The sequence below is a fragment of the Anoplophora glabripennis genome, unplaced genomic scaffold (assembly GCF_000390285.2).
Source record: "Anoplophora glabripennis isolate ALB-LARVAE unplaced genomic scaffold, Agla_2.0 scaffold848, whole genome shotgun sequence".
Taxonomy (NCBI): Eukaryota; Metazoa; Arthropoda; class Insecta; order Coleoptera; family Cerambycidae; genus Anoplophora; species Anoplophora glabripennis.
In genome coordinates this window covers 109102-126613 of record NW_019416945.1, presented here as the reverse complement: position 1 = coordinate 126613, position 17512 = coordinate 109102, and the positions used below count along the sequence as shown (strand labels likewise).

Sequence of the window (17512 nt, the reverse complement as noted above, 5' to 3'; positions counted from 1 at the left end):
CCCGGGCTACGCTCTGCCATATTTAGAATAAAATATCAAATAATAACAAATTTCGCAATAAAGAGATTTTCATTGCATCTCATAAACCGTCGAATTTGACCATATGTTTATTAGGCTTTTCTGTTCACTTTTGCCCCCTGAACACCTCCTCAGAATATTGGGGGTTCCACCCCAATCACCCTATCACCCTGTATAAATATCAGCCAGAGGACTTAATCTCAAGTTCAAGATGCCAACTTCGAATACTCGAACAAAGAAAGAGACACGGTAGCGTAGTCGGTCGAGCATGCGGTGGCAAGCATTTCTCGGCCATACTTCCTATTCTGGTACGGGTTCGATCCCTGGCGTCGGCACTGGCAATGTCGATAGATAATGGGTGTTTGTCAGCGTTTTTTCAAGTGTAGCCCCCTTCCACACAGCTTTTGGCTTCGGATTTGGGGGTTCATTTCTGTGGTGTGTTTTATGTTTTTATGTTAAAAAAAAAGAGAAGCTCGAATATGATCTATGGAATGACCGACAAAAATGAAGATGGACAATCGTAATAAACCAAAGTGATAATTATGTCATTCTTATTAAAAAATAAGTAAATAGAATCTAAAAATATTGATAATTGTTAGTAAATTGTATTCTAAATATTAATAAACTTATAAAAGGACTACGAACGGTGCTATGCTAGACTAGCTATTTTCACTAAGGATAGTTAACTAACTACTGTATCATCTCAACAAAATACTATATTTTTCATTAATATGTTTTTGTAATCCTTTAGAAATGTTTTCCCATCTGTATATTCAAAATTTTTTCAGAGTTTTGTTCTATATGTACAGATGATATTATCTTCTATGTTAAAAACTCTGCAAACGTACTGTATGCCTGCGTGATACACTAATGTTTAAGTGCCCGCGAGGGAGACGGAGAGTGGGGACAAACCAGTGCGCGGAGCAAGCGCGAGTCCGACAGTGTGTCACTAGTGAAGGGCAAAACGGGTCATTTTTAGGATTCGGGTCACCGGATCCGGGTCTCTTCAATGAGCCGAATCTATGATCCGGATCCCGGGTCGTCGGGTCGGTCGCTTCGTTCTGGATCCAACGTTGACTGAACGGTTCTGGTTGTGGGACTGTATTAGAATCTGGGGTATTAGTGCTGGGCGATAATATCCGATGTTTGGAAAGCATCGATGTTTTTCTGTCGATGTTCAATGGTTTGTCAATTGTCATCGATGTTAGAAAGTTCGAAACATCGATTCCAATATCGATGTTTGCCTTTCGATGTTACTTGCATACATCGCAAAAAAGAGCAGTTCTTTAGTAGTAGTAATATTTTATTTGACACAATTGACACAAATAAAATATAATAGTATATTACATTATAGATAAGCATAAGGCCGTTATATAGGTATATTTTATGTTTTCTTGAACCTTTTGAATCTAAAAAAGAGTACCTAAATAAAAAAATTGTTGTGTGCATACATAACATGACAGTAATTGCTAGTCAAAACTTGACAGTATTTCCATTGTCCCATGATGAAACACAGATGTGTTTCTAAGCATCAATAATTATGGTCATTATTGTAATAATAATATTGTAATTAATTTAAAAAAAATATATATAAAACATACTTATATTTATTGTTTAATAAATGTATGCCATACGTCTTCGTCTACGAGTAGTCTCCAGTTTCTAGTTGTAGGTTGTAGCTATAAGCAGCTTGCCCGTTCCGACATTTGACTAATCTAATCAATCACAAAGGCAAAACAAAAAACAAACTCTCTAATTAATTCTTCTAAGAATATCGGCGATATATCCATAATAATATTATATTAAAATTGTTAAGTCACCATAACTGTCCAACAAACTTTGTCATTGGAAGTTTTTGTTTTTGCCAATAAATAATAAAATATAAAATAAACCGCAGTTGATTTTGCTGTGTGGTATTTATTATTTATAATTATAATCGTAATTTAATAAATCTAAGCAACGAATATTTATTAATTTGTTTCGTTAACAATTAATAAGAATAATTTCATTGATACAAGATATGCGACGCTATGTTGCATGTGTTAGAATATGTAACATAACGTCATGTATTATAGTAGGCGCATATCTTGACTTGTGGTGTCTTATTGCTTCAGTCTTCACTTCACAGTTAGAGAACTCTTATTATTTTGTGGTGGTAAAACGTAGTGCTAATCGTTTGTATTATAAAATATCATTTAGAAAAACAAGTGAAATTTGGAATCACTTTTCTTTTGAAGAGGCAGATAGTAAAGGAAAATGTAATCTTTTGGTAAATTATTTATACTTTTTAATTTTATAAATACATGTTTATGTCGTATTTTATAGGTATCAAAATTATTAGAGATAAATTTATACCGGACGAAACTGGGGTCATTTCGGAAGAAATTTCGACAAATGAGCCAGGTCCATCTAATGATAATGTAAATCCTGTTAGTCGGAAACCGAAAGAGTTAGAATCGTCAAAACGTAAAAGACAAGAGGTTATGGACAATTTTGTAGTTAGTGCCAAGCCGGTTTCTATTAATAAATCAAAACTTCTTGATCAACAGTTAATACGTATGGTAGTAAAAGAATACCAGCCCTTTTCTATCGTTGAAGACATAGAATTCAAAAAATTTGTTAACATGTTATGTCCTGGATATTCACTACCTAGTCGCAAAACAGTCACAAATAGTTTATTACCGCATATTTATAATAAAGCTAAAGAGGCAGTTAAACTGAAAATTAATCAGTCACATGCAGTGTGTATAACAACAGATAGTTGGACTTCCATAAACAATGAAAATTTTGTAGCAATAACCGCCCATTGGTGTGATGATTCTAATGGGCAATTGAAACTATGTTCCAATTTATTAGATTGCGTCGTTTATGATAAACGTCATACTGCTGTAAATTTATGCGAATTTAAAAAAAAATTTGAGGACTGGGAAATTCAAAATAACATTTCTGTTGTGGTTAGCGACAATGCACACAATATTGTTGCGGCAATAAGGCAAGGCAATTGGCGTCATTTAGGTGGCTTTGCTCATACGATTAACCTGATTGTTCAGAGAGGCCTCAGGGAAATTGAGCCTACATTAAATAAATTTAGAAGAATCGTGGGAGTTTTTTAAAAGAAGTTCCCATGCCTTGTCAAAATTAAATCAGACTCAAGAGCAAATGCAACAGCAAGTATTGAAATTAAAAATTGATTGTGCACCAGGTGGAACTCGACATTGGATATGCTCGAGAGATTATGCAGAAGAAGAGATGCTATTATATCCACTTTAGCCATATTGCAGCACGAAATCACATTGAGCCCTACAGATTGGGACATTGCAAAGCATGCAATATCTATTCTTCAGATTTTTAATGACGTAACGTGTGACATATCCGCTGAAAAAAATGTATCTATTTCAAAAATAATATTATTTGTTAGTGCTATGGGAAACCATCTATTAGAATTTCAAGCAACTTTACCGTTAAGAGAATTACAAGTAATATTGGAAATTTACCTGAAGGAAATAGCCGAAAATTTAGAAAATAATGAACTTGTGGCACAAGCGACTCTACTGGACCCGCGCTTTAAAAAATACGGTTTCAGAGACATAAATAAAGCAAATAATGCAGTAGAATTACTGAAATCAAAAATTAAATTATTTAGAGATGAAAGCGTCAATGTGAATATATCAGAAGAAACAAATAAAAATGTTCAATTGCAAGAATCAAAAGATAGTCGTCAGAAGTCTTCCATATGGAAGTCGTTTGATGAAAAAGTGAATCAAATCCGAGTCCCGAGTAATCCCACAGCGGCAGCTATATTGGAAATAGATAAATACATGGCTGAATCTTTAATAGATAGACATGAAGATCCATTGCTGTGGTGGTATGAAAGGAAAAATATATATCCAAAATTATATGCATTAGTGCAGAGACGGTTGTGTATTACGGCAACATCTGTTCCGTGCGAGCGCATTTTCTCAAAAACGGGACAAATTGTTTCAGAAAGAAGAAGCAGATTAAAAAGTTCTAAAATAAGCGAAATTATATTTTTACATGTAAATCTTTAAAAAAATGTATTTATATCCACTTATCAAAAAATAAAAAAACACGATTTAAGTAAATAAAATATATCCTTAAAGGTTGCAAGGTAAGTTAGTAGAAAGATAGGTATCTAAATATCTACTAAATCCTATAGTCTACATTATTTTTCACATAATAATTCACTTGACATGAGAGAATAAAACTGTTTTTATTTTACTAAACAAAATCGAGCAGCTGATGGAAATAACGAGCCAATAAAATATATCATAATCATCTGATGTCACCGCTCTCGCTACTGCAGGTGGCTCAGCCGCATGAATGGGCAGAACGGGTCATCATAATGATTGATCTAGATGACCCGGGTCACTAAAATACACGAGTCTTCCCATCACTACATACGGGTCTCGGGAGCGGCGGCGTACTCCGTAAACCTCTGCGATCAATTTCATTACATAGTGCCACAGCACGGCCATACGAGATTAGCTGAGGTCCGCGACCCGAGTGATCCGACAGAACTTATATCGGGATTCGGGTCAGTCAGATCATCGTAAAGATCCGAATCTTTGATCCGGGTCAGACCCGACCCGCCCATCACTATGTGTCACTGACTTCTTTAGAGTGTAGTCGTATAATTCGACTTTTATTGTTAAAACGTATTATACCCATTATTGCCGTCAATTTGTAGTAACAAAATAAAATATTAAATTCATCACCAAGGTTTTATACCCATCCAAAACAAAAGCGGTGTTTCCGCCAGGGAAAATTACTTCCCAGCAAATACCCACCTAACATTCTAAATAAAAGCTTTAGTACTAGCATAATATTTATTTTTTAGTAAAATTCTCTCTCTATACATATATTAATAAATTCACTTAAAAATAGTGTTTTTGTTGCAAATGGACAACTCTTGTTTCGGTAAAAAAGAGTTGAAAAGTTTTGCTTCGATGTACGCGTCGTTGTAACATCGGCTGTGTTTTTAATGAATATACAAAATAATCATAGCAAAATAGCGCTCTATGTGGCCTTAGTAGTACAGATATTACACTCATAATTTGTTGTAGTGGTTAGTGGTATACAGTTTGCTTATTTTTAGGGATCCCAATCCGCTTGAGAATCCAGCTTTGGAAGGCATAGACTGGAAACCTCTAGATATAAAAGATGATGATAAGAATAAAAATGATAAATTATGTTTCTTAAATTTTACTGGTAGTTATATCGATCAATTCCACGTGACCAACCAGTGCGGTTTCCATAAGGATAGAATGTCATTCTGGGCAAAACAAGATTTATTTGAAAACATTCCTGGTGTTGATTAATGTTGGTGTTTGATTTTGATGCAAATTATGTTTTTATAAATTATGAATGTTATTAAATTTTATGTTACAAAACTATATTCTTATGATGAAAATGTAAATTATCTACTAGTTGTTTCCTTTTTTTATAAATAGTTACAATCAGTTTAAAGAATTTTATTGTCTCCGTTTTCCATTTTTAATGCTAAATGTTTTTTGTGCCCTGTCTAATATTTGCAACCACATAATATATAATAGTAATATGTCCCTGCTTCTTTCGTACATATGTTTGGCTTCTGGATTAAAGCTTTTTAATAAAATAAGCAGTAGGTACTCTTCATCGTTAAATGCGTTTTTCCGAAAACGGTTATTGCTAATAAAGTTATGGAAATCAATCAATCTTAAAAATGGATAAAAATTCGGGATCCAAGACTACAAAGGTCGCCTTATCCTCAGAAAGTAAATCACTAAATTGAATAAACTGACAGATATAGCTTCAAATAACATTCGAAAAATGATTTAAATTTAATTGAGAAACAGAAGAGTTATAATGTAAAATAATAAACATGTATTTAATTTTTACTTGTATAGTTGTTAATTTCATTAATTAAAATATGAGCATAAAATATAGAAACCTATTGAATTTTAAATTTGTACAGTGTTCAAGACTACATTTCCTGGAAAATATTTGAAATTACAAAATAAGGTATGACTAGAATATAGTGTATTAAAGTGCGATTTTGGATAACATTTTTCTTTACATTTTATTTAACATATGTACATAAAATCCAGTTCAATTTTGTAGTATAATTAACTAATTTAATAAAACATGTAAATTTAATTTACTGTTATTAGCTTAATTTATAGCAAACTCGTTATCAATTTTAACCAAAATTCTACAAACCAATAATTTCCCTTTATGATTTTTAATTGGAAAGGCAGATTTAAAATTTTAGGAAATCAGATTCTCTACGGAATATGGTACATACATTTTGCAAATGTTCTATCATGGACATCATAATAAAAAAATAATGTACTTTACCCGAAACAAATACAGGGCGTTCCACGAAGAATTACACAAACATTAACGAGACATTTCTTAGATAAAAATAAGCAAACATTTTTATACAAACCTTGGTAAGGGAATATAATGTTTTCGAAATATGGACCTTCACATTTTTTAAAAAACAAAATAAGAATGTGATAAGGTATTCTTACATTTAGTATTTACAAAATCATGCTTGTTTGAAATATTTATTAATATTTGTGAAAAAAATAATTCTTGCAAAATCTTCATATTTTCTTATACTTTGGAGTAAATTACATACTTGATGATCATTAAACTGTCTATTTATTTTACAACAGGAACTGCAGTTTTTCAACAATAATAATAATTTGTTAACATATAGAAAAAATAAACTTGAAGAGGGCGATATACAAACAATAACAAATAAATAAAAAAATAAGTTAATATAGTCTAACATTGTTATTGGTACGAATAAATTAAAAATAAATGTAACTCCGTTTTTTAAACAAACTATATTTTTTCTTATTTCAAAATTACTATTCCCAATCCTCCTTGTATATTTGTTAAACACGACTTGCAAAGTTTTGTATTTTGTCATTTATTCGTGCTACAACTATGTTTACATATTTGTCTATGTATGTTTAAATTATCTTTATCTGTTATATTTGTAATTATATCAAGCCCGTTGATTTAACTTTTTTATACCTATTAACTAAATTCTTATCAAAACTGTAGTTTCTGGTGCAAAACAATCAGAAAATACAAATATGATTACGCAGTTTACTCTAATATCTATGAAAATTCGAAAATTTTGTTTCGAAAATAAATTGCTAAAAGGAGTAGGCGTACAGCTTGACCAAATTCATCTTGTCCGCGAGATTTATCGCAATGACATAGTTACCAGACTAGCAGTGGAGCTCATTCTTTGTTTAAACGGTTTTGGTTTCCTGTCTTTGTCACTCTGTTTTTGATCTGCGCTTCTCGCGACAAGGTGAATTTGATCAAACGAAAATTCACTCACGAAGGAAGGTGAACTCTTCATATCCATCTGTGTATCCTATACTGACAACAGAAACGAGAATTAGTAGCATGATTTTGTAAGTACATTTTTTTTTAAACGGTCGTAAACGAAACGTGTCTAGACCAAGACACAGGCCAAGACAGATATATTTTTTTTGCTTATGTTGAAATGTCTCCTCAAATTTGTACACTTTTTCATGAGACATCCTGTAGGAAAGGTACCGAGATACTTTAAATTTATTACGTCGAATGATTTGTGTAAATGTTTTATACAATGTGGAAGAGCCAAATGGAATAAATTCAGTATCTCAATTATTGTGCACATTTATAAAAAATCTCGAGGCACGTCCATTTTGGATTCTGAAATGACATCCTGCAACGTAAAAATTTCATCCCCAATCAAAAATGCTATGGTTTTAATATTTATTGCAAAAATTGATGGTCTGATTAACAAAATTTGTTACAACAAAAATTTAGCAAAAACAATTTCAGTGTTTTTCTCTTTCAACATTTTCAAATAAAAAGAAGATACAAAAACTTATCAAAATTATTCACAGCTGGCATTGCCAATTTTATTGCAAAAAAATAATGGTTGCGGTTAGGTCGGTCACGCCTCAGATGTTGGAAAACGTTAGAAGACATTTTTATTTACAATTGGAATACGGCCAAGACATCCAAGGAACTAATTTTGAACATCTTCCTTGAAATTAAGTTTTTTTTAGTTTGCTGTAGCGAATTTCGTCAAACTGATGAATTTATTTTTTTACTGCTAATTTTTACAATAAATATTAAAACCATAGTATTTTTGAATAGAGAATGTAAATACCTTCCTTTCAAATGAGACATCATAGGCCGTTACTTCGCATTTAAAAATTTAGGGGTTGTAACTGCCATTCGAAGGGGGTTGTTATTTCACAATCCAAAATCGACGTGTCTCGGGATTTTTTATAAATATGCACATTGCACAATAATTGAGATACTGAATTTATTCCATTTGGCTGTTCCACACTGTATACTTGATATTAACGTTTAATAAAATATTTACACAAAATGTTGGAAATAGGTACTACATATAGGTGAACAGTTTGGTAACAAGAAATATTTTTATAAAACAAAGTATAAAAACAAAACATTCCTATTTACACTTTCATACCGCATTAATCTTTAATTTTAACTCTTAAGCTGGTAGCCACTCAGAAGCTGGCAATGAAGAAAGGATATGGTCTGACATGATCTTGAAAAGTTCGTTGGTGGTTTCAATAAAGATGGGATTGATGGCATCCATCACTCGACGAGGGTTTTCATTGAAAAATAGAGTTATTAAATCGGCTGAAATAAATAGTTATTTATATTAGTACTAGTTGAATATAAACATATTTTAGCATAAAAAGGCTTGATTCCATATTAGATAGTCAGGCAACAAAATATTTTATCATTATTTTTTATTACATATAACAATTTTATTAGTCTATTTTAACTTCCCCTGGAGCTGTGACGTTATGATAACCGATTGTACATATGTGTTTTTAATTATTAAATATTATGGTTTTAAAGAAATGCATTTTCATATTTAGCAAGATGTACATCTTCAGTTTCTATAAAATAACCAATAACCAAATATGTACTCGTGTATATTAGGTTGCGGAATAAGTAATGCAATCAATAGGCTAATCAGTGATATATTTTTCATCGTTATTTATTACCTTCAACAAGTTGCTCGATGTCCCTTCTGTAGAAATCCTTCAACCAAGTTCTTAACTCATTGTCGTTGTTAAAAGAAATACCGCGTAAGGAATTTGATAAAGTGCGGAAGAAGTGAAAATCAGATGGCACGAGATTGAGAAAGTAAGACGGGTAGGACCGAGACCGAACCAATTAAGTATTCGAATGACCGTTTTGGTCATATTGGCGATACGTGATCTCACATTGTCATGTTGCAAAAGAACGTCGTATCGCCGATCAGGTTTTTTTTGTGGAATAGCCGCGTGGAGTTGCTGTAGTTGTTGGACATAGAGTTCTGCGTTGACGGTTTGATTGTTCGGTAAGAATTCGTAATAAAGAATCCTTTACCAATCCCACCAGACGCATAACATTGTCTTTCGAGGATGAAGTTCTGGTCTTGTTCACGGTTTTGCTTGTATTTTTTGGGCTTAACCATTCTTTCTGTTGTTTCAAGTTCACCAGTGACAATATGGCGAAGAAAACATTTCTTATGTTGATTATCTTAGATTTTCGTAAAGGAGTCGATTAGATTGCTCTTCATCAAATTCAACAGGGCATCGGAACGATTTTTGTCTTTAAGGTTGAAATTATCTTCTTTAAAAAGCGAAAACCATCGTTCATCCAGCGTATGATCACCATATACAGCACAAATTTTCCGAGCAACTTGAGCGGCTTTAGCGTTTTCCCCGTTTCGATTATAAACAAATAGAGTTTGCCAAAAATGATCGATTTTATCAACTTGACATTTCGTTTCAAATGAATGAAAGTTCACAATCTAACGAAGCAACCAAAAATAGTTAATTTGACAGCGCGTTTAATTTTCATGTGAATTTTTGAATTTGAAAAAAAAACGGATATTACTTATTCCCCAACCCATTAGAACGCAACAACCACGTGAGACATACTTTCTAGTCTGATTAGTCTAGCCGAAATGACTGGAAATCTATTATCTTTCAAAGACTTGAAATGAAACACAATGTGATTTATCCCTTTGTGTATTGAATTTTCTTCATACAATGCAGCATTTACGGTTTCTTAGTTTAAATTCTAAAAATAATCGCTATTGTCATGATTTTTGGACTTTTAATAGTGAATATTACTATACAGAAATAGTTCAAAAAGCATAAAAGTTTTCATTGGAAATGGTTCCTTGAAATATGTAAATGAATATTGTCTGTAATACATTTTTTTTAAATTTTACGTGATCATAGCTGTCATGGAGAGACTGTATTGTACCGAAATTAAAGATTATATCCTCAGTGGTTATTACGTAATTGAACAGAAATTATGTTTTACTTCCAATTTCTAAACGATCATAACCATTAGAATCGTTTTAAGAAAAGATGTCATCATTATTCAGCAGTGTTGTATCATCGTTGTTACACACTGTATTATAAATAAATTATCTTACCTTCAAATTGATGTTGCGGATCTTTGGCAGTTAGTTTAATACTTCCATCTCCTACTGTTATTTTTGTATCTATTTTATTTACTTTGAAGTATTCTTCTCCGTCTTTTTTATATTTCTTCAAGTTTCCTTTGACGTACATTTGCGTGTTAGCTAAAAGGACATTGATAAATTAATTAGTCACAATAAATATTGGTAAGTACATACTGAAGTTTCCTTCAAAGTGGCCAATACTTCTCAAGGGAATGATAAGGAGTTGACCGACCACGTCATAGTCCATATTAAGGTTCACCCAAGGAAGAGTTACTCTAATTTCTCCGGTTTGTTTGACGGGATCGGCTCTAAAAGATAATAAATCTGTTAAATTTACAAAAATTAGTGATTTCATGAGTTGTTAGTTATATGTAGTAGTCGAAAATGGAGGTACAATATAGAACGATCTACTAAAACAAGTTTTACCTTTAAATTTACAATAAATTGGTCCACCAATGCATAGAGTATTTTCTTTATTACTTAATGAGCACGTATACAGGTATCTTTCTTATTTTAAGAGATACAGAAATGGTTAAATGAGCAAAAATGTGCGGAATTTTGAACCGATCAGGAATTTGTTTAAATTTAGAAAATTCCGAATGGTTACGGAGGTATCCGAAGGAAATCGATTAAATGCTATTTCAATTTTTAGACGTATTTCACTTGTTTTTCAAAAATTTGGAACGAAAATGTGTATTCTGATATAAAATGTGGAATCGATTTTTGCTGTCAGTATTAGCGTATCTCTAAAAATGTGTGCTGAGCGGTAGTTAACTTTTGTTCTTGCTGATTGAATTTTTACCTGATTAGAAGAAAAGAGAAACTCTCTTTATATCGATATAATTTATGGGGTTTTCATAAATAAACAACCAAGATATTGAATATAATTATAATTTAAAAAAAATGTCAAGTAGCCATATGAAATATATGAATTTTTTCTAAAAATTTATTCAATAATCTTATTTTTAATACTCTCTGACATAACAAAACAAGAGCAACGAACAAAACAACATAGATAAAGCAGAACAAATTTAAATGGTAAATTTAAATTATATCACACAAATCTTCGTGTACATATCATTACATGGTGGTCCAGATACTTGGCCGCCGAGAAGTCCTAATATGACTATCATGGACTTTTTCTTTTATGGATAGGTATATTAAAGATCAGCTATACACAAGGCGATACGACTATGAGGAAGAATTAAGAATAAATGTTTCAAGACTGATAAATTCAATACCTTCTGACATGGTTCAATCTGCTACACACAATCAGAGCATTTTTGAACGAGTGCAGAAGTGTATAAATAGTAATGGTATGCACTTCGAACATTTGCGATAAAATTTACCATTTAAAGTTGTTTTGCTTTATCTATGTTGTTTTGTTCGTTGCTCTTCTTATTTCTTCTTATGTAAATAAAGGTTGATGTGTTAAAAAGTATTAAAATTAAGAAATATTAAAGTAATTTATAGAAAAAATTCAAATTTTTCACATGGCTACTTGACTTTGTATTATTAAAATTATAATTATATTCAATATCTTGGTTATTTATTTACCCATAAATTATACATCGTTATAAAGAGAATTTCCCTTTTTTTCTAATGAGGCAAAAAGTTAATTACCATCAGCATACATTTTTTATGATACGTTAATACTAACACCAAAAATCGATTCCTTACATTATTTTACATCAGACTACACATTTAAAAAAAAAACAAGTCAAGTACGACTGAAAAGAAATAGCATAAAATTGGTTTCCTTCGAATATATTTGGAACTATTCGGAATTATCACAATTTAAAAACGAATCTGTGATCGCCATAAAATTCTACACATTTTTGCTCGTGTAACCATTTCTGTATCTCTTAAAATTAAAAAGATATCTGTATTGGACAATTAAAAAGTTGTAACCTACTTTTTATTAAAAGTTAAAAAGGTAGCTACATTAAAATACAGCTATAGTTGGTAGTAATGAATAAATATTAAGTTATTAAGGATTTCTAAACTTAGTCAATAAATTAGAAATCGTTTTATTGTCTCCAATTTCTTGATCAATTTATTGAAGCTAGGAAATTTACCACAATTTTGCTAATTTCTTAATAAAAAAAATTAATACATATCTTTGATATAGTTTGAAGACATTTCTATGGCAAAATAGCATGTGAATTTCACTTTCTGAATTACTGTTAAAATCGTTTCCTTACTTTCACCTCGAGTTAGGTTCTATATTTATACTTATGGTACCTTTGTAAGAATGGCACAACTTTCTTGTAACATTTAAACATAAGACAAATATATTTAAATTGGCCAAAAATTGTAATTACAGTTATTCAAACACAATGATTATTCTTATTGCTTGATATTTACAGGGCATAACGTAAAGTTAAATAGGTTATGTTTTACTTTGTTCATAGTAGAAAAATATAAAAAAATAATTATCAGGAAAAGTAGTGACTTGTTGACAGTGCGTGTAAAAAGTAATCATTGATTTAAAATAAGTCTTTTTTACGTAAACCTAAAGTACATATAGTCCGTACGATATTTGTTGAGATGGAATTCCAAGAAGACCCCTGCGCCACTTTCTTGGAATTAACGGCATTCGATACCCGAGGTATGTAGAAAGACATTGGCGGTGTGGCGTTCGCCGTAGCAGCTTGCAGTACATACTGTGTTTTGCAGTTACCTTATTGGTTTATACTTTTCTTGGAATTCTATCTCAACAAATATCGTACGGACTCTATTAATGTTCCAATTTTCTTTTAAATTGAATCTTAGTATCTAATCGTAGTATTTAACCGTTTATAAGTTTTTTAAGAAGCTTAGATGGACACTACCACATTTATCTTGGTTTCGAATACTTATTACAACATAATATATGTACTTACTTCAAATCTTCTATAACTCTATTGCTTCCACCAATCGTCTTGATGTTCTTACATACGGCATTAATGCTAACTAGCTCATTAACAGTCCTGTTTACAGTCAACAAGGGTAATTCAAATGGATCAAAGGGTGGTAAATTAAGTTCTGGTATGCCCTCATCGAAAAGGCCGTGACTTTTTTCGAACCCATCCAAAACACATTTGCTAAATTCCGGATCGGTTTTCTTACACCTGTATGGCTTAAGTCGTTCGGCTGTAAAAGTGAAAACTTTAATTAGATTGATTACTTGTTTATTTACACACTACTTGATGATTTATATGAAAGTAATACAAGGTTAACGAACTGTTAGGAAATATTGCAAGGCGATATTGGGCAACTGGTTTCCATTTCAGTATCACAGTATTTATCAACATCATTAAATTTACTTAGACAACTGTCATTTTCTAAGATAAGGCTTGTGACAAACATGAAGTAATAAATTTAAACATTTTAATTATTTTGAAACAAAAGGCGCTCTAAAACCTTTTTTTCTGCCGTTTTATACAAACCTACAAAATTTCCACTGATTTTTTCGATTTTTACTATATTTTTTTTGGAAATAAAAATTTAGTTTCATGCTTGATGATTTTTGTAATAAAAACTGTTTCCCCCTGATCAAATTTTTAGTTAGGACAAAATTTAAGAAATAAATAAATGATATTTAATTTAATGAATTCTTCTATATTGTTCACTGTTTTCAGCAACTGATTGCATCTAACTCTAACAGTAAGTAAAAATAATGGTATCATCCGAAAATAATTTTACTTCAGTTTATTAATCACTGTTTATCTAGAATCTAGATGTAAGGCTTAATTTGGGTCCAATCCAAAATCTTGATCGCGGTACAGTTGGAACCTATCTTTGAGATGACAGAATGATTGCAAGACTTAATTTCCAAAAGCCTTTCGAGAGCCGAATAAAGAATTGAGAAGAATGGGAGTCAATACACCAGACGGAGTCATTACACCAGAAAAATTGAGGCTGTTATGATTTACGCATGGCTCCAATACAGTGAGGCAGGAGCAGGAGGTCTAGGAGGCAAAGAAGCCATATTCTGGGAGCCTTCCAAGAAATGTACAATATTCCAAGCTGAAGCTATAAGAGTATGTTTGAAGGAAAATTTATAAAAGGACTACACATGCAAGTTTGTCTACAATAAAGGTCATAAACACAAACAAGGTGTGCTCAAAATTTGTTTGGGGATGTTTGTACCTAATTATTTAATAAACTATCATATAACAACATGTTACGCTGTGTTGCGTGTCACCACATAAAGGCGCTGAAGGAAATGAAAAAGGCTACCTACAAAATAAGGTAGCTGAGTTTTCCTAGATTCAGAGCCAACGTTGAACATTAAGTCCGTAAGAAGGCTTTGAGAAGACGAATTCACAAGAACATTGCGAATACTGGTACTCAAGATCATGGCAGATTAAAGCGAAGGAAATATTAGATGTTGTCTCGCTGAAAAGAATAAATTAAATACTGAGTATGAATAACTGAGTCTCAGAGAGATCGCAGGACGCTCTCGACTGGATGAAAGATTAAATTAGTGGAGAATCCAGTCTGCCACAGCTGGAAAGAAGTATCCGCAATACAGATCTGAATGAATGCGTTTTGCATATTTGCAAGTAATAATGTTGAATGAATTAAATTTCTAACAAGTAAAAAAAAAATAACTCTTATTATTTGGAATCTATTAAACATATTTTTCATCGGTAAATTTTTTCTTATAATTTCAAAAAAAAAATAAAAAAATTGTTAGACCTCATACGTACAAGTTGAAATTATTACGGAATATGTGAAATCCTTCACTGAGCTGTGTAAAATAAAAAAAAGCTTTAATTATGTTTATTAAAATATTAATAGAAAAATCTTCCATCATAACAAGGTTGTGTAGCGTAAACTGGGTCCAATTTACATCATTTAAATGATACGCAATATATACAATGCTGTAGAGTTCTTCCTTCAAATTAATTACATAATATAAAATCTCGTGTAAAACTTTCACAATTCGAATTAGGAGATTTCGCTGTTACGTAAAGTTATGCTTACTTCATATTATAAGGAAATGTAATATGATCTTCACTTCCTGTTTTATTAGTACTGTGGAATTTTAGAACATATTGTACTTTCCTATACAGGGGAAGCAAATCATTGTTAATATCTTATTTTAATATTATTAAGTTCCAATTCTTACTTTTGTATATATACTTAAGTAGCAAGAATATTTTTATTTATTCGAAAACCATTTTCAATGAAAATTTTGAACATTCAAATTTTAAGTAATTCGGAATAATTTTTTGATAAAACTTTCCGAAATGACATCAGATGGCCTTGATATGAATCTTTGCTCATGTAAATTAAACTCAATGAGACATACCTTTAATAGAAATGGAATTTGATCACACAAGACCTAAAAAGAATTGTACCTAAGGCTGTTACAGTCAATGAAATTGAAACCATACATGATTTTCTATATCTATCTATATCTATCTATACAAAACAAAATTTAACATTTGAAAATTAAACCTTATACTACTAGGTACTTACGTAACACTTTACACTGTGCAAGTTGCCATAAAACACATAATACTACAAGAAACTTCATTCTTAATATCAAAGTTTGCAATAAAGCTTTCTACGTCTCCTTGATGAGTATATATACGTGTTTCGATATATTTACAGAGTGAAATAACAAACCCTTTCTCCATCGACATCTACGGGTTTAAATTCCATGAAATGTTCTTAAGCTTCATTATATTTAAGTACAATACAATGCGATTTAATATTTAACAAAAATGTTAATAATTTCAAAAGGACATAATACAAGATATATATCCACTTAAACAGAAATCTAATAATTCTAATCTTGGTCAACAAACTCATGTTGAAAGTGAAAGTACTATTTTTGCTTACTACAAAGCAATAAGTAATATGAAAATTAGTGTTTAATAAAAAAAAAGACAATAGGTTGCTGTAACTAGGTATTATTACTTTACTTACTTGAATAAACTTAGTGGCGGGTTTTTCACAATTAACAAAAAAGTTCCTATAAACATATGTCCGCAAAAGTTTCATTTTTGATGATACAGATTTTTCAAAATAAAAAAATATATATACAAAGATTATTTCAAGTCAAAAATACATAGTTAGGACAGCCATGTGAATAATGCTCAATTTTATTCATAGATAATGTGGCTCCGTGAATAATAGTTATTTTTATTTAAAAAATAATTTGATGGTTTCACACTTGCTTCTAACAACATGCAACATTTTTGGAAATTCTTCAGTAATTACCGTATCTACGCCCCTGTATGTAACAAACCTGTGTCATGCACATACAATTAAAAATTAAAGCACATGGTAAGTTATAAAAGAATACCCACTAAAGTTTAGCAAAATATTTTAGCTACACCCTGCAAATACTGCTACCCGTATAAAAATTACTGTTGTTATACCCTCTAATATGAAATACTGTATATTATGACAAAAAAACAAATCAACATTTTATATCCCTTAAGAACTAAGTCTGCCGAATAATATAATCCAAATTGTTTATTTATTATATATCTACGTATAACGTCATATTGTTAAAAAATGAACCTTGACATAATTCCTTGAAGTTTTTAAATTAAGATATCTACATAATTCATATTCTATTAAGTTCGTGTATAAAAATACAAGTACTTATATTATTTTAAATAAAAATTTACTACTTTAATTTTGCTCTTCAATATTTTAATTTAATTTCCTTATTTAGGTATTTCTACTCAAGCCAAATCGTTCTTCTCAAACTTTATGACAAGTTAGTGGTTGAAAGGTCATTTAACTAGCGTAAGTTCCCTTCATTCGCAACATTGTTTATAGACATTATAAAAAAATAAAAAATGTTAATTATTTACGATTATAACAAATAATAAGCAGGTAAGTGTCTACCTAATAACTAGTTTTCACGAAAAAAGTTAAATTATGATTTAGGTATATTAATAAATTATTGTTAAATTAATTATCTTAATTTTTTATCTCCCGTTTAAATCGTGTCCAGTT

At 30.9% G+C, this 17512-nt stretch overlaps 2 protein-coding genes across 2 annotated transcripts in view; one reads left to right on the top strand and one right to left on the bottom strand.

Moving 5' to 3' along the window:
- LOC108914511 (esterase E4-like) overlaps positions 1-5456 on the top strand; it is a 67084-nt gene extending 61628 nt beyond the window's left edge. Inside the window, exon 11 of the mRNA XM_018720331.1 lies at positions 5135-5456. Coding sequence (XP_018575847.1) covers positions 5135-5357 — 223 coding nt within the window. The 3' untranslated portion in view covers positions 5358-5456. The remainder of the gene's footprint in view (positions 1-5134) is intronic.
- A 2370-nt stretch (positions 5457-7826) lies between these two features.
- On the bottom strand, positions 7827-16125 carry LOC108914509. The gene is made up of 5 exons (XM_018720328.2): positions 16016-16125; positions 13429-13678; positions 10718-10851; positions 10514-10663; positions 7827-8709 (listed from the first exon to the last, which is right to left on the bottom strand). The coding sequence occupies exons 1-5, from the start codon at positions 16071-16073 to the stop codon at positions 8558-8560; spliced, it is 744 nt and encodes a 247-aa protein (XP_018575844.1). The 5' UTR covers positions 16074-16125; the 3' UTR covers positions 7827-8557.
- Positions 16126-17512: the final 1387 nt, after the last annotated feature.

Coding starts and splice junctions, on each gene's coding strand:
- LOC108914509 (XM_018720328.2), bottom strand. CDS start 16,073: ATGAAGTTTCTTGTAGTATTATGTGTTTTATGGCAACTTGCACAGTGT. Junction 10,664..10,717: donor CCACTTTGAAGGAAACTTCA/GTATGTACTTAC, acceptor ATGTCCTTTTAG/CTAACACGCAAATGTACGTC. Junction 8,710..10,513: donor TCCGCAACATCAATTTGAAG/GTAAGATAATTT, acceptor TATTTATTTCAG/CCGATTTAATAACTCTATTT.